Source organism: Gadus chalcogrammus, chromosome 21, assembly GCF_026213295.1.
Source record: "Gadus chalcogrammus isolate NIFS_2021 chromosome 21, NIFS_Gcha_1.0, whole genome shotgun sequence".
In the NCBI taxonomy this organism is placed as follows: Eukaryota; Metazoa; Chordata; class Actinopteri; order Gadiformes; family Gadidae; genus Gadus; species Gadus chalcogrammus.
Window position 1 is genome coordinate 13,714,009 of NC_079432.1, and position 20,787 is coordinate 13,734,795.

The following is a 20,787-nucleotide window of genomic DNA, read 5'->3' on the forward strand; positions in this document are numbered from 1 at the left end:
TTTTGACATCCGTTAAAAAGTTGGTTCTCAGGGTACAGCTAAGAGCTAATTCTCTCTGGGCAAAACAGTTAAATCAATCAATAAATCAATAAATGAATGAATCAATCGATAAATCACCTGCTGCTGTATCTCCTTGCTCTCAACACGGTCCCCAAAAAAACAAAAAGTGGCCAACGGGATGGACAGGATGGAGGGGTCGTGGAGGGAGGGTCGCGGGGACGAGGGAGGCGGCTCCTGGGCACACAGCCCTCAGAGGCGGGTCTGGGCCTCGGGGATGTAGATCTCGATGCTGTCCGCCCGCTCCGTGGCCGAGTTCTGCCTGAAGGAGGCGGCCCGCTTGGCGGCCAGCAGCCGCCGCCGGGCCTCCTGCCGCTGGCGGTCCTGGAGGTCCAGGGAGCGCTCCCGCGTCACGCCGCCGCGTCCCTTCGCCGGCCTCTTCGGCAACGACGGCGGCGGCCACTTGCGCTCCTGACGGGGGGGTTAAGAGAGAGGACACGGGGGGGTTTAGACAGACCGACCGACCTGCTGTAGACTGGGATCTGAAGCCTGAAGCACAGGGCCGTGTCGGGCGGGAAGGACATCTTTTTAGGCGTACAAGTATGAAGTGGATTAGCGCTTTGTGAGCGTCGGCTTTAGGATGGATCTTCGGCTTATCCTCTCACCTTTTATTATTGGGATCCATCGATTCTGGTGTGTTAGATCACTCTCAGTGATCTAAAACACCAGATCACTCTCAGTGATCTAACACACCAGGGAAATGCTTTCCTGTTTCCCTGTTGGAAATGTATTTGAGCAATACTTTATTTCTTTACTTTTCTTCCTTACCTCTTGGGGTCTCCCTGATGCGTAATTGTGGTTCTCTGTCTTCATTTGTGTGCTTTCATTTTGTCACTATCTCTACATTGTGAGATTTTGTCATGCCGCCGCTTAAAAGTCCAGCCGCAGCAGTTTGGGTTCAGGGTCAGGGTTAGGGTCAGGGTTAGGGTCAGGGTGATCTGGGATCCAGCAGTCCTACAATGTTAGAGCGTCACTCCTGGGGTGAAACATCACGGGACCTTAGCCGGAAAGATATTCTACCACATGAAACTCAATTGTGTGAATGCATTAATCCTTCAGAAGGGTACCAGCTACTGCTGGTCGAGTTTGTGTATGCCAATTTGTGAAACCCAGATCCGAGATGGTCTCCCCTCAGACTACAGATATCAATCTAGAGACTGATGGGACTAGAGCTGGGGGCCACGGTCTCACCTTCTTCTCGGGGCTCTCCACCGGTTGCCACTGGTTACTCTTGATCTGCTGCAGCTCATCAAACTTGGCAGTGACGTCGTCGATGGAGAGCTGCAGGAGGTCCCAGAATCCAGCCAGGTCCTGAGAGGTGGGTCTGGGCATGGCACCGGGGTCCTGCCCCGCCACAGGGGAACACAGCCCACAGGGAGGGGAGGGGGAAGAGTTACGTATTTTTTGTCCAAATGCAATCGTCATTTGCTTCCCAATCCCAACGTTGTTCAGCCCACTGTGACAAAGAGACACGCGGCTGTATAGCACTCAATGTTTTTAAGATGTAAAATGTTAATTAAAGCACGTGTAGGACAAAAGAAATGTAGAAAATCCTGGAAATAATCGAAATCGGTCCTATGTCTTAACGACCGACGTTAACATCAACCAGGTGCGGAGTTGCAACGTTGCAATGTTGCAGCATGACACAACCTAAAGGTGTTCCCAGAATGCACTGCTTGTCACCACTGTGGGGCAGCAGCACCCCACTGGCTCCTCGCTGCAGACGGAGGCATGGGGGGGGGGGGTTGGGTTCTGTTGCCCGGGAGACCCCTCTGCAGTGGGGGGGCGACGGCCCACACCGAGGGACAGATCGGCCCGTCGGTGTGTCACGGCTAACCCTGAGCCCGCCTCCGTCTGAGCCCACCTTACATAAACCACAAGAGACGCTCACTGTTCAGTTGGTTAGTTCCACCGTTTGCTTTCAAAGTTGTCAATTATTACATAAGTTCTATGCTGTGTTGAACATTGCATAGATCATATTTGATGCCGTCATGTTATGAGATGATTATATGCATCAATGTTAGCCTTCAAAGCAATATTTCACCCAGTTTGCATGTGAGATACACAGGGCACTTGTTGGGGTACCTGTGGACCGTGTGCTGCTCAGGCCTCTGAAGATGGCTGTTTATAGGCTGCAGAGAACAGACTTTAGCAAAGACAACACTGCCTGAGCTGGAGACGGAGTGGGACCGACTGGTAAGAAACACAACACCCTCTGGTCCCAATGGCCTTTAGGCAACCGATGAAAACACTGGTGGGTTACAGCGTTGGATTCCTTTCTACAGCCAATCACCATGCAGGGTCGGATTCAAATGAACTGCTTAAACTAATATAACAAAAATGAGCTAAAGGCTGCAACTCAATGCCAGTAGCAGGCTAGTTTTCTTTACTCATCATGCATGGCTCTTTTCTGATCAGTCGAATGTCGGCTATGATGACGCGTTATTCAAAGAAGTAAAATAGTCTCAACATTAATCTGCAAATTAATGTACACATTGGACCACTTACAGGGGAGCAAACACACCTTTGTGAAGTGTTGAGAGCGTAACTTAAACATTCGGGCAATGTCGGTAGGCTCAGTGCAGGTGATGGTCAATCACATGAAAGGGCACAACATTTGGAGATTCACATTGTGGTTGATGTTGATGTTAGGTGGATTTAAAGCCACCTTTCCAAAATGGATGGAATATTGCTCTCAGTACATTGGCAGGATATCCTAGTGATGAGTGAGTGACTCCTAGACAAAGGGGTTCTCTACATGAACCCCATGTTCACAATATGTCACAACCCCTAAATTATAGAAAAGATCACCAGAACAATAAAATTGATTGACATGTCGAGTGATCTGCTCCGAGATCAAAGTAAATGGAATGTCTGACTTTGACCTTTGAACCTCGAAGTGGGTTGACCCCACCTGTGAGTTGGGTCCCCAGTGTCGCAAGGGCGATGCGATCGCTCTGAAACCGCTAGGAGACATGTGAGGGCTCAGGGCAATCTTATGACCTGTCACTGGCAACGGTACAATACATTTATCACTGCGCTATCTACAGGGAGAGAGGGGTGCCAAAAGGAAGAAAGAGAGGGAGAAGAAAGAGGTTAAGAAAGAACGGGACGGATGTCCACATGATGGGGCAGGGCAGGGCAGAGTTAGGGCTATCCCTGTACAGTGAAGCACAGAAAGAAAAGGAGAAAGGAGAGGGACAGTGCCCTAAGGATAGGCTACGGCTGAGAGAGAGAGAGAGAGAGAGAGAGAGAGAGAGAGAGAGAGAGAGAGAGAGAGAGAGAGAGAGAGAGAGAGAGAGAGAGAGAGAGAGAGAGAGAGAGAGAGAGAGAGAGAGAGAGAGAGAGAGAGAGAGAGAGAGAGAGAGAGAGAGACGCAGAGACACAGAGACACAGAGACAGAGATAGACACACAAAGAGACATAGAGACAGAGAGACAGATAGACAGAGATAGAGTCAGTGACAGAGAAAGAGAAAATAAAATAGAGAGAGAAAGAAAGCCAGGAAGAAAAAAAGAGAAATGAGAGAGATCCAGGTAGACACACACACACACACACACACACACACACACACACACACACACACACACACACACACACACACACACACACACACACACACACACACACACACACACACACACACACACACACAAACTCAGACAACCACCTACTGAAACCCTCCTCCTTCCTAATATGTGCTGAATAATTAGAATCTGAAAGTGGTCCAAAGTTCTCTGTGACAGTTTCCCGAGAGGCCAACAATGAGCCTGGCTGGCAGTTCATTATTCAAACTCCTGGATCCTATTTAAACCCAGCGATAGCAACACACAGTAATGGATTGTAGGAGTCTCTGCCTTTTATTGGGATAACCCCCCCCCCCCCCCCCTCCCACCAGCACCCACCAGCGCCACCCAGGGTGGTTAGCTGCTACTACATGTGGACGGAACTTGTGTCGGGCCGATGTTATTGTTTGTGCGGTGCAACAGACTGAGGGACTGAGTCCTCTCCACTCACCATGTTCTGCTGACAGAGCCAGTAGAACTGTTGGAACTTCTGGGACATCAGCAGCTGAGCACTGCCCACCGCACTCCGGATCCTACCCAGGACTGTGGGGGGGGGGGGGGGGGGGGGGGGTACACATAACACATACATGCGTACAGACGTACATACATACGTATGCACAAACATATGTATTTACGTACATACGTACAGACATACATGCATGCGTATGTACATACATATATACAAACATACACGCATGAGTAAATACGCACACACATATAAACATACATGAATGCGCAATAATACACAAGTGCAGGTTTGACTGGTTTTGTCGGAGTCACTGCAGTGGGTCTATTGTATCGGGTGCTAATAATACACCTCGCTTTGGAGAATGTACTTTTTCGACAGGGGGTATTGAGAATTTCTAGGCCTGTGTCCCAGTGCTGTTCAAACACAAAGCCACGGTATTCAAACAGAATCATCTCATCCGGACGCCAAGACTTGATCTGCGGCGGTGATTTCACTGAAGCGAGTTTGCGATTTGGGGGTAGATGGGGGGGCGATTGAGCTTTTGCAAATAGAGAATCAAATATTGGCAGTAGCTTAACCTTCTAAATATATGTGGATTACAGCTCTGGTATAAGAACTCTAGGGAGAAAATCTAGATTCACTTCATAAAAACACACTTTAGTGTCTGCAGCACTCAAACACAACCGTGTTCCACCTCTGATTTTGTGACGCCATTCCTACAACACAACCCAAATAACAATGCAAAGAACCCAAAAGGCAATCATAATATATCAATGGTTATGGATATTATGACTGTAGCTATATTAGTAGTATTATGGTTGTTATTCTTATTATTATAATTATGTGTATTTTTACCCTTCGGACACTCACTCTCCTCGGACAGGTCGTGCTCCTCCGCCTCGCGCTCCATCTCCTTGCACCACCCCTCCATCCGCTTGCTCTCGGCGTGCAGCAGCTGCATGAACCAGCCCCCGTCCCGGGCCCTCGGGGAGCCGTCGGCCCCCTCCAGGCTGGGCTCCGACAGCCAGGGGTCGGGCTGGGGGCTGGGGGGCCCGCTGCTGGAGGGCCGGTAGTCCTCGCGGTAGCTGAACAGCCCCTGGGTGCGCACCGTGCGCACCGCCCCGTACGCGGTGGGCGTGCTGGGCTCCGAGTGGCGGCCGAAGCCGCCGCCGGCGCCCATCCCCCCGAACTGCAGGCCCTTGTCCTCCATGGAGGGGAAGCCCTCCAGCTCCATGTCGGCCTGCACCGCTGCCGTCACGCTGTTGGAGCGCTTGAAGCGCCCGTGCCTTCGGGGAGGGGAAGGAACGGCGGTGAGACGGTGACCGGTACTCCGTCGGTCGGGGAGGACCACGAGCGGGTTTAAACATGTCTACACAACGAGAGGGCCAGCGTTCTATCGAGGCAGAGGAGCTACGTCAGCGAACGCATAGCCCTTTTCCTGTCTCACTCCGTCGCTATCAGGGCTACGTCAACGTGGGGTTGGGGGGTGAGGTCTCATGTTGACCTCACTGTAGACACCATATACAGTGTTTGTTCCTGGATATTTAGGAAGGAGTGTTTACTGTTTGGGGAAACAGAGTTGGTAATGGCTAGCTATGCATCGGCGTCTTACCGTTTGTTGTCTTCCACCTGGATGCCTATGGAATGGAACTGGGGAAGACCTTTGCTCTCACACTCAGAGTCCGTGGCAGACTCCACCTGGGGAACACAAGACAGGAGAGCTCACCTTCATTCCTCTGTAGACAATATGTCAACATGGAAGGACTACTTTTAAGAGGAACGTAACTTTTCAACATAATAAAGCATCCTATGTTTTTAGAATTTGCTTTTTACTGCTCAATAATTTCATAGTTTGGCTAGTTTCATTTTACTGCATACCTCCACTGTCCTGTACACAAAACGGGAGGCTGTTTGTTTCTATTTATAATTTAAAAGCTGCAAGCATATGGATTTACAAGAATATCTACCTAAACAACAAGGTGCAACATTTCCAAAGTTATAAGCAGATATATTTATAGTCTAGACATTTAGGTTGACTTTCTCAAGATCGCAAGTTTAACATTTCAACTAGCTGGCAGCTTTAAATAACCAGGACATTTCTGTAGTCATTGCTGATCGATCATGATTTAAATAGTGTTATCAATAAAATCCCATTCTATACCTGATATATTCTAAAAACAAAAAATGCTGGCAAGCCCGTACCTCTCTCTTTGTTTACAAGATTCTTACTTTCGACCCTAGTTAGTCTTCGCTGTTGCACAGACATTCAGAGTGGTCAGAACACTTTGGATTTGTGTTACGGTAATTCTGAGGTCTCTCGCCTACACCCACTGGGAGGGGCTTAATCTTACACATTGTGACTTTAACATCTGAAAGGCAGTATTATCAACGAGATGATGTGGATGGGGAGATCAGTGCTGGCTCACCTGAGACGGTGACAGTATTGTCGTGACGTGATTGGCTGATGCTGGATGCATGGAAGACAAGGGCAAGCATGGTGATGAAGATGATGGTGATCATGAGGATGATAATGACTCTACCAATGAGCTATTTTATGATTCATTGCGTGGCAGGTGGTCTATCATAAGAGAGCACAACATCAAGTTATATAGCCTCCATTGAGCAAGATCAAGTAATGGATGACTGTCTTTGACCGCGAGCTGATTCCACGGGTGAGCTGATCAATAGAGGCCTACTCACCCTGGCCTGGGGCCCGCTCAAATGAATTCAGATCAAATGTCAACAGCATGCAGATTACTCATCACAGTAAAGTAGGACAACAAGATCCATCTGATGAGGGGCATGTTGCGATTGAGAGAGAGGCAGAGAGGGAGAGAGAGGTGGAGAGAGAGGGCGCAACAGAGAAGGAGAGAGAGAGAGACAGAGAGAGAGAGAGAGAGAGAGAGAGAGAGAGAGAGAGAGAGAGAGAGAGAGAGAGAGAGAGAGAGAGAGAGAGAGAGAGAGAGATGAAGCAAGAAAGAGCGAGAGAGAGAGACAGATAAGGAGAGAGTGAGAGAGAAAGCAGGATAGCGAGAGATAAAGAAGGGGAGGAGACAACCAAAGTAGAAAGAGGAGCAAGAGCAAAGCTGGAGTCAGAGAAAGTGCAAGAGAGTGAATGACTGAGATGGGATAAATGTTGGGATAAAATGATGAGTATCTACAAATGGATAAATAGCGTGCATACCTAAATTACCCGTAAGCACAGGTCCTACTCAAGCACTGTGTGTGTATAAGCAATAGAGTGTGAGAGAGAAACTGAGGGAGAGAGGGAGTGCGAGAGGAAGATAGAGAGCAAGGGAGAGAGAGCAAGGGCAGTAGAGCAACTGAAAGTGAGGAGAGAAAAGAGAGAAGGAGAAAGAGAAAGGGAGAGAGAAATTGAGGGGGGAAAGAGATAGAGAGGGTGAGAGAGAGCGAGAGAGAAAAAAAGAGAGAGGGAGAGAGAGAGACAGAGGAAGAGAGACAGAGAGGAAGAGAAAGAAAGAGGGTGAAAGAGACTGTGAGAGAAAGAGAGAGAGAGGGGGAGAGAATGACTAAGCGAGAGCGAGGGGGAGAGAGAGAGAGAGAGAGAAAAAGACAGAGAGCGCGAGAGAGAGAGCGAGAGAAAGAGTGAAAGCGAAAGCGAGAGTGAGCGTGCGGCGGCGGCGGCGGCGGCGGCCCCACCTGGATGCCGATGGAGGAGCGCGGCGTCTTGAGGTACTCCTCGGCCTTGGACACCAGCACGGCCTTGTCACAGGTCTGCACCGAGGTGTGGCTGCCGCCCAGCGAGGCGTGCCGCTTGCCGCCCATGGAGGCGGCCGACGCCGCCTCCATGGCCATGGTGGCCGCCTTGCCGCTGTCCAGGCTGTCGGTGGAGTTGTAGATGGCGCGGCCCAGGCTGTCGGTGGTCCACAGCCCCGCCCCGCTGGCCCGCGGGGGGCGGCCCTCCAGGTAGGCGTCCTGCGTGGACTCTGTGCTGCTCTGGGCTGTCACAGAGATAAGAGGCTTGGTGGTGGTGGTGGTGGGGGTGGTGGAGGTGGGGGTGGCGGGGGTGACGCGGGGAGGCACGGGAGGCGGGGTCTTCTTGGTGTGGCCTGAGGGGAAGGACACAGCTGCGGGGGGGGGGGGGGGGAGAAGGGGTGGGGTTTGGGGGGGTGGGGGCGTATGGATCACGGAGGTGGGTGGTGGGCGGCAGAAGGGTTGTAGGAGGTAGAGGGGGGGGGAGACGAGGTATGACGAACGGATACAGAATGAGAGAGAAAGGGGGAGGGGGGGGGGGGGGGTCAGAAGCAGCTTTTGGTGTAGAGAGTCAGAGCGGAACAGAATCACAGAAGCATCATGGGTAAGAGGGCAGCCGGCCCGCTGGCTGGTCCGGGGGAGGGAGGGGTTAACTCCGACTCTTGGCCGCTTGGAGAAGAGAGGTCAGGAGAAATGATTGAAGTAAGTGAAAGTAGAAGCGAGGCCAGCCGGGAATGGGTGGACATGGTGTGTCGCTGCGAGAGAGAGAAGAGGGCCCTGGGGGTGTGCAGGAGGGAAGGGTTCCCTCCTCGATGCAAACGAGAGAGTTGGTTGGGCGGAGGTCGACCAGATGGACCAGGTGGTACGGTTGGACGAGACCCAACGCGATAAGAAGTGTCCTTTTTGTAACAGAGGCTAAGGCACGCTATGGTGAAGCTGCTTGAATAAAGTGTTACTCCAGACACGCGCCCCGATGAAAAGGTAAATATATATAAATATACTGGATTATCACCATGTGCACACCCTTGGGGGTAGTGTAAATTCACATCAGCCAATCACGTGAGACCCACTTTGCTACCAATTATGGCCCTTAGCCCGCCTCCTAATGAAACAGAGTTCATTGGTTGTCTCCCATCCATTGGCTCTAAAGAGTAAGAAGCAACCACTAACAAGCTGTTTCCTCTACACAAGGTCAAGACTAATGCTGCGCCCACTCTTGCAGTGTTTTTAGGTCAAGCCAAGACTTACATTGTAAAGATAAACAGGGAACTAGATTCCCTAACCGTTTCTCACCATTGTGTTATTGCAACAACTGAGTGCAATGAAGGGTTGGATTAACATGCAATACATAAGATAACTGTATGGCTGTATGGCTTCAATATATTTTTCCAAAAGATAAATGCCAATGTGCTTTTTATATCATTATCGTTTGTGTGTGTGTGTGTGTGTGTGTGTGTGTAAGAGAGAGAAAGACAGTGATTCATAGACCTGCAACAAATCAACAAAAATACCTGTTTCAAAAGGTAGGGGGCTCTATGTGACACGCACACCGAACACACACACACACACACACACACACATAACACACAGGCACACACACACACACACACACACACACACACACACACACACACACACACACACACACACACACACACACACTCACACATAACACACAGGCACACACACACACACACACACACACACACACACACACACACACACACACACACACACACACACACAGACACACACACACACACACACACACACACACACACACACACACACACACACACACACACACACACACAAACCAACAGACCGCCATCCATCTTGCCACCTGTGTTGTGGGACTGAGTGCTCAGAGCAATTGATTCTTCCTAATTAGACAATGTTAACGAGGCTTTCATAATGATTGCAAATACTAATGTCATCATAGGTGTGGCTGATCAATTCTACAGGCACATGTGTGCACACATACACAGTAAGACATACACACACACACACACACACACATACACACACACACAGACACAGACACACAGACACACACACACACACACACACACACACACACACACACACACACACACACACACACACACACACACACACACACACACACACACACACACACACACACATGCACACACACAAAAACACATACACATAGGCACACATGCATAAACATTTCTAAACTAAAGGTGAATAAACCAGAATGAATACTCATTTTTAACACCTGTTATGTAATTCTATGCTGTTGTTTTAAAGATGCCGTCAGAGGATGTATTTTGGTGGAGTGTTATTGCTCTGCAAAACAGGATCAAGATTTGGAGCCTGTTCGTATTATGTAAAAGAGGTGACTAAAAGTGGGTCACGTCGTGCTCATAGCGGAGAAACGTTTAATATGATAAAATCCACCATTCATGCTTATCTCTGCTCTCACTGCTTTGCCTTTTTATCAATTTAATACGGTCGCTTCCTATTTCATTCAATTTTTAAATGACAATGTCACCTAAAATAGCAGTTCCGGACTGGGGTATGCTTAGCTACTGCTGCTTTACATTGAAGTTACTTGCACATGTTATCTTTGTGAAGCTTCATGGCGTTTGAATCCCACCGACAGATTGGCACTAGATTTAATACAATCAGCCCACTGTTAAAAATGCTGCTCAGACAGCCTGGACATGAATGTTTACCTCGAAAAATACAGACTAATCTCTCAACAGATGGGAAAATGGATGACCAAACCCTATCCCAAGCTCAAGACAGAGAGACAAATTACAATTGCACTTTAACATTTCAACTAATTTCACCAATACGATTCTTCTTTACATCTTTCACACTTTTTTACTAAACTAAAAATACAATGCAGCCACTCTACAGAACAGCCTGAGATTTAAGGTGAAGTATTGGATTATAACTATGGGTAATGCTACCTAGCAGAGGAAATAGCAGGGAGGCTAGAAGGGTACCTGGAGGGTACCTACAGCTAGTGGGTAATGCTACCGAGCAGAGGGAATAGCAGGGAGGCTAGAAGGGTACCTGGAGGGTACCTACAGCTAGTGGGTAATGCTACCTAGCAGAGGAAAGAGCAGGGAGGCTAGAAGGGTACCTGGAGGGTACCTACAGCTAGTGGGTAATGCTACCTAGCAGAGTAAAGAGCAGGGAGGCTAGAAGGGTACCTGGAGGGTACCTACAGCTAGTGGGTAATGCTACCTAGCAGAGGGAATAGCAGGGAGGCTAGAAGGGTACCTGGAGGGTACCTACAGCTAGTGGGTAATGCTACCTAGCAGAGGAAAGAGCAGGGAGGCTAGAAGGGTACCTGGAGGGGGCTGAGCCCTGTCCACGCTGCAGGAGGAGGGGAGGCGAAACTGGATCCCTGGAAGAGGCAAGCGACAGCAGTTAGGGAAGCAATACAGAGCGAAACACATCATTAACACACACACCGTGAGGACTGTCTCTCTGTATACCTACCGTTAACATACGGTACAACGCCTATTGTTTCATTCACACTTCTATGAAATGACTGAGAAGTATATTGTTATGAAGAGGAGCTCCACAGGGGAGTGGGGTCAAATTCTGGACCCATATATTACAGTTATACTTCATGGCTGATTACTATCATCTTATATCAATGTCCAGCCTTAAATGTGTTCCTGTTCTCACAATGTCTCCTAATGTCCATGACAAATAAGCGGACAACATTCATAGGCAACACTACACACAAAACGTGACTGGCTGACCAAGTATCTGTATCCATTCTTTAATTGATCGTTGGAAATGCTATTCTTCCATGTTTACTGCTCAAGCAGTTTATAGAAATTAGGATTGTAATAACAGCGAAAGGCAAAAAAAACAAACAAAGTAAGATTAACCAAGAAAGTTAACATAACCTCTATTCAATGTGACCGTTACAGGGCGATAGCAAAACTAATCCCTACTGGTCAAAGAGGCTAGGGTGAGGTGAATCTACAAAAGGCAGGCCAGCAGTACTCCACCAGCCCCCATGCATTATCCAACTCTCAGACCAGGCAACACGGTGGCACTCGGGGGCTGAACATTCAGTAGGCTACAATAAGCATACAAAAAGACAGACCAAGAGATAAACAGAACGTAGCACTCTGGACATTTAAAAGCTGAAATCTATGGGTTGTAGATTCAAAGTTTTCCAATTCTCACATTTGCATGGAATGTTGGCTACTTATTTAAAGCATAGTATCACAATTATCTGGATAATTCATAATGCTCATCAAAGGATTATAGCTTATAGATAAAACACTCTTCGTATTAACATGTAAGCATACAATAGCTATGATATAATTTCATGATTACTATTAAAATGCTATTGCTAGAAAGCATTGACGAGACTTAGAAGAGAGACGGAGACAGACATTCACAGATCAAGCATTGACTTGGCCAGACAGCATTCTTCACTGTGTTGGTAAAGAGCACATATAAAATGAGAGTGAATTTAAAAAAGAGTAACGACACACTACACCATTTTATTTTAGATTGCAGCCATCTAAAAGTAAAATCACACCAGGTGGATTTCGATGTAAAGTAAAGTGAAGTTTTTTTTCCATGTAGGTGCAAATCAGAGCATACCTAGAGCAGTCTACCTTTTGTCACCTCAAGATGGCAGCAAACTGCCAAAAGCGATTTAGTGTGTCGTGTCTCTTTAAGCATTCTGTTTCTGTCAAGACGCTGCAGTGTGTGTAGGTGGATCCAGACATTGATGAGACAGCGACAATTAAACACAATGAATTGTTTTCTCTCAATGTATTATAGGGTCATTTTTGGTCATTACTGAAAGCCAATGCACAAATATGAATATCTTTCTCTAAATTGTATCAATTTTTTGACTGGGTTAAGAAGCTTGCAGAGTATGTTGAGCACATGTCCAGGTATCTTTTTTTTCATTTTAAATCTCCTTTCACTCATAAAAGTAAGTCACATTTTACATGAACGTAACTGCACTGTTGCATGGCAACCATACATAGCCATCAAGGATTTAAATCAGTTACAATTATGCTATATGCACTTTGTTTTTATCCACTCTCAATCAAAGCATGATGCTGATGAGAAAAATCCATAACTGCTCAGTATCGTAGCAATGAACTTCACGTAAAATGTGGCCCCAAAATGTATTAATTAATTTTTTTACCGCAGTGTTGTCACAGACCTTCCGTCTCTTGCTCTTTCAACCGGGGCCTTAAAAAATACCTTTGCCTCCATCTTTTGTCGTCAATTTGGTGGTTATCTCAGAACGTTTCCGAGTGTCCGTTCGCATGGCCTCTCTCTCTCCATCCATCCACCTACGCTCCACGTGTATACCAGGGGCTACGCTTACCATAGCTGTGGACTGGAACGGCCTGGGGGCCGGTGTGGAGCACTATCCTTGCTGGGCTCGAGATGGATGGACTGGGTGGATGGAGTGGGGATGGCTGAGGGGCGGCAGCAGGCGTGGACATGGGGGCTGACCATGTGACGCACGCACGCCTGCCGCCCCTACCTGTTGTGTAAATCCTAACCAGGCTTGATTGTGGTCGTCAAATTACTGCTTAGTAACCTGTGGCCTTTACTAATGATAACAATAGTTCGTAAAATAAGAAAACAATGCGTAATTATAAAGAGTCTTCAGAGAGAATTGTTTTCCCTTTCACCGATGTTAATATCTGAAAATAAAAGCGATCCTATTCGTAACCTAGAGACAGTAATCCATGCTCTCAGGGTCTGCTGTTGCTCACTCCTGCTATCAATTAGGCCCGCATGCATTGGATAGTAGTCCTCATTACTGAGCCCTGGAGCCTTGCTGTCTCTACAGGATGTCAAATCACATGGGGTGTTCAGAAAAAAAAGAAAGAAAAATGGATGAATTGATGTTTTCCATTCAAAAAGCAGCTATTATGCTACGCTGTACGGGAGCCTATGAAAGCACTGCGTGGAACGAGCTGTTGAATGAATGAGGTGATGGATGGGTGGATGATGGATGGCTGATTGGACAGAGGACAAGGCGCGGGGCTGCTTGGGGCCAGACCTCGTGCTCTGTAGAGGGGCTGGGCCCCAGGAGGTGGCTGCGTCCCTCCAGGGACGGGGGTGCGGTATACCGAGAATGTCGTTGTTCATAGCCACATACATATATACATACAGTGGTGATGCCCCCATGAATGCAAGGTGGATTAACCTCTCATGGATGGAAACCAAACAAAAACATCACAACAAACCGTTACAAATCAACGGGCCGAAAGAAGCAGTTTTGACAAATAGCGACGGGATATTCCTGGTCTTCCTGTATAGGCCTGTGATGTTGTCTCCTGAATTTTGCTCACAACGAGAGATATCCAAATTAGGGCAGACACAAACTAAAATCGACTCAATCCCTTGGTTTATAGAAAAAGAGAAACAAAAATAAGATTGTTCCACTGGATGTTGTCTCTGATGGACACATATAATATATACACTGTCCAGCTAATATACTGGTTCTGTTACCTCTAAATTTATGAGGCAGCATACTGTTTTTCTTTACTTATGCGATGGTCAGAGCAGAGCATAAATAGCCTCAATATGCAGTCTTGGACATGAAGAAAACTGTTAGGCCAGTTTAAAAGCCCAAATCACGTCACAGCCAGCCCTTGTAAAACATCCCCTTTGCCCTGAACACAGAAAAGCAGGGGGAAGAGAGAAAATAACTAATGGGCCATTCTTTGATGAAGTAACAAAGTGCAAGACTTTGTGCTGAGATCTTCCACTCTATTAACAAGGTGTTTCAGTGAAAATCAGCCTCAATTAGCGGTGGTTGGTGGAGTGAGGCTGCTATTCTGATCATGACCCTTCCTGTCACATGGCGGGAGATCCAACATAAGAAATATATCTCATGCTGTGGTCTCATGATAGTGCTTGGAGGATTTAACCAAATATAAGTTAGAATGATTAAAAAGCAAGAGAGTGATCTTTTAAAAGAATACCATAATCGAAGTGAATAATTTAAAATAAACCAAATTAAATAGATATAATAAATCAATAAGCAGTGTTACAGAATGTATACTGTGCATTTATCTCAGACTCTGTTGTGCAGAAGAGTTTTTAAATGATATTGAAAAAATTATTGGACTTAAATAGCTATAACACAAAGAAAACAAAGCAAAGTAACTCATATCTAATCACTGCTGATAACTGTGGTATAAGGGGAATAAACCAGCCTAGGGTGACTTCGTTATTAGAGATATTTGAAAATATTAATGTTCATTATTTTCCAATAATGGCACACCCCTTTTTGAATTATTCCTTATATATGACCATCGTTCCAGACAACTGAGGAAGCTGGAAGTAGCAGCCTATGCAAAATCCTCAGAGTTACCTCCAATCAAAGAGTGACAACATTGTTGTTGCTGGTGTTCAGGTTGCAGCTAGCAGCTAGATTGTGCTTTATCAGAGGTATCTCAGAAGCATAACTCATTCAATAAGTTAGAGGTCACGTTGTAGGAAATAGTGTAGCACTATTTGTGTGCTATTTTGTGTCATTATAAAATAGAAGGATTCACTTCAGAGAATTTAAAGAAGTTATATCTTTAGAAATTGCCACTGCTCATGAATCAGCTTATGGCAGCGGCTCACCCAGTAATGGCTTTGCAGGTGGATTTCGACACAGATCAAACATTGGGTCAAATTAAGAAGGTTTCTAGCAGCAGACTTGAAGACACATATATCGTGCAGCGTGCGCCCCCCATCTGCACCAGGGCTAAAACGTGCAACTACCAGGGCTTCGAAGGAACGCGAGGACTGACCCCGCTAGGACCCCCAACCCCCCACCACAACCGCCCTCCGCCTGTTACCAAGTCGGACCATGTCGGCGCATGGTGTGGTTTCGTTACATATTGTTATTTATTTATTTTTATTATATCTGCTAGTGTTATGTATTCCTTGTATTTTCTCTTTAATGTGCTCGTTATATGCATGGCCCATTTTTGCTTTCGTTTTGAGAAGTGGGCCCATCAGGTTTAGTAATAGCCCAGACACAACAGCTGTTGTGCTTTTGTTTCAGGGATCACACCAAAAATATCTGTCTATATATTCTTCAGCAGGAGTTAAGGTAGGATGAGATTACAGCAATTATTAAAAATGGAAGAACAAATAATAACCGATCAGGCAGTTGATAACTGAACTCTGCGCGTGTGGCGTTGTGTGTCCAACACAAGAACACACAGTTATTGTGTTAGGTGATATTGGGTTATATTTCACATCTAGCTATCAAGCCTAATCTCCTTCTATCTGGCAGTGTTGGGCCTGATGCTGTGGCTCTGTGGAACCCAGTCCGCAGAGCCCAAGGCTTTGCAGTCGCCTTTGCAGGCTTTTCATCTCGCCTTGTTTCTGCCTCGCACAGATGGGCGCCCAGGACCATTGTCAGGCGAGTTGCTTTCTGCACGGTTGCCAAAGATCCATAAAGTAGTGAGTTACGAAACAGCCTCACTAAAAGAAGCCTTTAAATATAAAAAACATGACCCCCGCCAGCCTCTTAATGACCTGTATCTGTCTTCACTGAAGGCGTAAGTTAGTTTGGAAACAACTAAATATTCTAGAATCCTCATGACCTGACCGGGTCTGAGGCATCCACAGGTTGATGGAACTAGACATGCCTCCGACTAGAGAGTCATCTCCTCTAAAACAAAGTGGAGCACATAACCAGTAGGGGAACACAAGCATCAGCTGTGGAACATCGTACAGACGTGGATGGTCTTCTGTAAGTTACTGTGAAGACCAGCACAAAAATATTTGAATAAATATATGTAGTTATTCTGCATATCTATATTATGTCCTGTAATGTGCTGTGTGTTAACACAGATACACAGAAAGAGTCTTCACAATATTGTTAATATTTTCTACCATGTTTCTCTTACAAAATGTTAGCACAGTTCACGCACATGCAGTTTCTTGGCAGGGGACAGAGGGTCTAATATAATGTATTTAATGTATTCAGTGAAAAAACGGATGAAAACATTTACATGTGTATTTACATAATGTGCAGATATGACGGTGTGTGCGATTTGGGGATGCATTCCACTTGCGCTGAGTGGTATATGTAGATGAGTGAGGTCAAATGCATGGTATGTGTTAACAACATAGAAAATAAGGATATATATATGTATATATAATAAAATGGTTCCCTACCAGACCTACCGTACACTCTACGCCCCCCCGCTAAGCTACGGGCGCCTAAAACGAAAAAAGGGGGGAAAAAAACATACAACAAACAAATATAAAAAAACAAGAAAAGAAAGAAAAGCAATAATGGGTGATAAGCTTAGTACAAAACCAATACATAGCTGGAAGATTAATTTAAGAAGAAATGTTTTGTCTGTGGAGTGTTTGAGCGGAAGAAATATTTGGTAGGAATATCGACAATATGGCAATTTTGGGATGAAACACAGGCCGAGATAATAAAAAAAGTTTCACTAACATCTTTGGCTGCCTCTGTAAAGCTATGACCCCCACTTCTAGCACTTTCAGTTATCAAAAACATTCTACAAATCTTTATCGTTTCATATCAATTTATGAAAAATACATAAGGCCAATAAACGTTTGAACTGAAAATTCACAGGAAACACCTCACAAAGAAAAATTATAATAATTATTACGAAAATATTCAAATGAAATCCGAATACCACAGGAAAAAATCAGGCAAAAGCTAATAAATGCAAGCTAAACGTTACATGTTTAAAAAGGATCCTTTATCATTTTTGACAAAATGTAATTCACCAAACATTGCAGTCTGAGATCCCTGAAAAATTGCAACATGATTGATGCAAAACATAGAGAAGCACATTTTGAAGATTCATTAAGTAAATACAGCAAGATAAATCTATTAAGGGGTAATCATAATAAAAAAAACTATGTTCAAGCATTGTAAACAAACTTAATTAAAATTATTTTGACATAATTTGTGCCTTAGTATTTATATTAGTTTCCTTCTTAATAACAAATTGATACATATAAGAGAACAGGCCAATCAAACCACAGGGATAGCACCAAACAGGTGCTACAATGGCTGGCTGTGATTGGCTCACATTGAGCCAATCATAAAAAGCTGTTGCAGGAACCAGTGGTGTCATCTCCGAGGTTTGAACATAGCAGAGGTCAAAGGGGAAATTCATTTATGTATATAGTATTCATATCATGGAGATAGACGAAATGGACTCATGGTCAAGGAAGTATATTTGATAACCTCACCCATTTGGTATTTATTATGTTTTATATAATATATACATTTAATGTTATTTTTGCTAAAATATATCAAAGTCCCATTACTTTGCTACATCTAAGGGGAATGTTAATTTATTTGGACCTAAAATAAGTGATATGCTTTTGCTCAGTTTATTTAGGATTTCATTGCATAAAAAATGGAACTCAAGATATTTATAGTACTATTTTAAGTACTTTTGCTGGCAATATATGTAAACTGTATATCGTTTATATTACCACTTCAAATGGTCATGTTTTCTTGGGAACTGAATGCCCAGATTACTGTTGTGAGACAGTCATCAACATCCTTGTTAACGTCCATTTTCTGTCAGTTAATTCTTATGTAATCATCTTATTGTTGCCTTGTCGTTACCATTAACAGCAACATAAATTGACAGTTTGATAAAAATGGATGGTTTAGATTATTTTTTTCCCTAAATCACATTATTGTTGGTAGTTGAGGTAAATAATCCATGAATAAAATAAATATTCTGTATTATTTCCTGTATGATACGTTTCTGGCAGTGCCACGAAATAACCGCTTCCATTCAAAAATCCATTCAAAAACCCAAATCTACTAGCCTCGTCAGACCATCCAGATATTCAAGCTTGTGTTTCTCAATGAATATCAGTCTGGCCTTGGCTGGGCAACAAATTATTCCAAATCTCTGCAAAGCCCATAACACTCCAGTCAATCAGAATAACTAAGTGACTTTCTTGCACTCTTTGCTCTTGCCGAATCCGATAGGACGTAAAGCAACACACATTTACCTAGAATGAAAACCCTTTTCCCGTTGTTATTTTGGACAGAAAGGTTTCGATTGCTCTTTTCATCGCTACACTTTACAACGGTGCAATTGTTTTTTTAAATGGCAGTTTGCAGCACTCCTAGTTCATCTAGAACCGAAGCCCCGCCCCCGTGCACTGATTGGCCCTACCTTTTTGTAATTTTTGAAAGAGGCTTTCAACAGAATCAAGCCCTGCCTGACCTCCAGAGAGAAACAGAGCGTGAACTCACTGTGAGAGCAGGATGGTCTCATGAGGCTACCAGTACACCCGAGTCTCCATCGTAAGCTTTGTCATGTAAAAAATGAGAACACAACTGACAACATGAAGATCAACCAACGCTCTGCTTTGTGCTACAGTACTATGCTGACAGGTTTCTCTCACTGAAACACAGACCGAATCTCAGAACCAGATTATCAAATGTTTCTGAAAAGAACAAGAAGTCAAAGAGTGACTTCCTAACTTGACCACATGTATGTGTTGGCTGAGATCCAATGGTCAAAATATAGTGTTCTGTCGTTCTCCAGATAAGATAACCTTAGGAGGGCAGCAAAAGTTTTCAAGTATCTAGTAACTCTTTAAGCATTGCCCCCGAGGCCCATGCAAAACAAAACCCACTGACGCTCTGAACACAACAGAAAAATGTGATACATCTCCAGTGTTGATGACTTTAAATATGAATATATCACCATGAACAGCCAACACTGAGCGCTTGAAAACAATGTGACAGAGAACAAAGGACTTGCATAGAATGAATGAATGTACATCTTTTTGAAACCACGATGATTTGCCAGTCTTCATTATGGATTGAGCACCTTTGAGTCTGCATTCCCAAGACACAGGGAAGGATGCAGGTAGGGAACGCCGCTGCACTTCCCTCTTAATCATTCAAAAAGGTGAATACGAATACAAGCTCTCCAAAAGGTTTATATGTCTGTATTTATATATTTATATATGTATATATTTAAAATAGTTATAGGCTCATTTGCAAAAGGCTCTCACAGTCATTTGCCTCTTCATTATCAATATAATTATCATTCTAGGTATTATATATATATATATTATACAAATATATATATATATTTATATATATATATATATATTCTCTGTTAACTCTGCCTGTTAATACCAGGAAGATGGGCTGATGACCAAAGAAAACGTAGAACTGAATTGTTTTCATTCTACTGTGCAGAGATGCCAACGATTAGGTCAATCACCTAAGAAATGTCTTTTATAATAAACAGAACAAAACACTGAGAGAGAGGGGACCGCTGCCCAGAAGGAGCGGACGTCATCAAAGAGTGCCCACGGACAGCGGGCCTCTTTAACTCCTGCATTGCATGAGAGAGGCAAGCGACCGATCGCTCAGCACTCCACCTTGTTCAACCAATCACCGGACCGGACGTCTCGATTGAACATGAACAACTCCAATGAGGGTGTCTCTGTTTCGTTTTCGCTCTTTTCCTCTCTCTTTCACAGATCTTTCCATGGGCGCACAGTCTTCTCCGTATATAAACATCTTCTTTTAAAAAGTGCCACGTTTCTCATCGTCTTTTGGTCGGCCGAAAGAATAGATAGGGATGGGAGGGAGGGAGGGAGGGAGGGAGGGAGGGAGGGAGGGGTGAGAGATGACTCGCGTTCACTGACGACGTGAGGGAGGTCTCTCTCCTCCAGGTACGTTTAACAGCCGAGATCTCAGTCAGAGGGGCTCTGGTGGACGGGAGGAACCCCCTGTTCTGCGTGAACATCCACGGATCACCTTCTGAGAGAACCTGTGGTTCTGAGTGGTAAAGCTGGCCCCCCTCAGCTTCCATAGGGCCCCCCCCCAGGGAAGAACTTTGGTAGCGGCATGTTAACACGATAGGTGATGGTGGTGGTGGTGATGATGATGGGGGGTAAGGAAAATTAAGCAGGATGTGTGGTTGGGAGAAAGAGAGAAAGAAAGAAAGGGGGG

At 45.2% G+C, this 20,787-nt stretch overlaps 1 protein-coding gene across 1 annotated transcript in view; it reads right to left on the reverse strand.

Annotated features, from left to right (window-relative positions):
• Positions 1 to 249: 249 nt before the first annotated feature.
• The window catches only part of LOC130374108 (disks large-associated protein 2-like), a 95,426-nt gene continuing 74,888 nt past the window's right edge, over positions 250 to 20,787 (reverse strand). The window contains exons 10-15 of the mRNA XM_056580693.1: positions 7,752 to 8,179; positions 5,704 to 5,789; positions 4,962 to 5,377; positions 4,074 to 4,165; positions 1,249 to 1,401; positions 250 to 468 (exon numbers count right to left, since the gene is read on the reverse strand). Coding sequence (XP_056436668.1) covers positions 250 to 468; positions 1,249 to 1,401; positions 4,074 to 4,165; positions 4,962 to 5,377; positions 5,704 to 5,789; positions 7,752 to 8,179 — 1,394 coding nt within the window. The remainder of the gene's footprint in view (positions 469 to 1,248; positions 1,402 to 4,073; positions 4,166 to 4,961; positions 5,378 to 5,703; positions 5,790 to 7,751; positions 8,180 to 20,787) is intronic.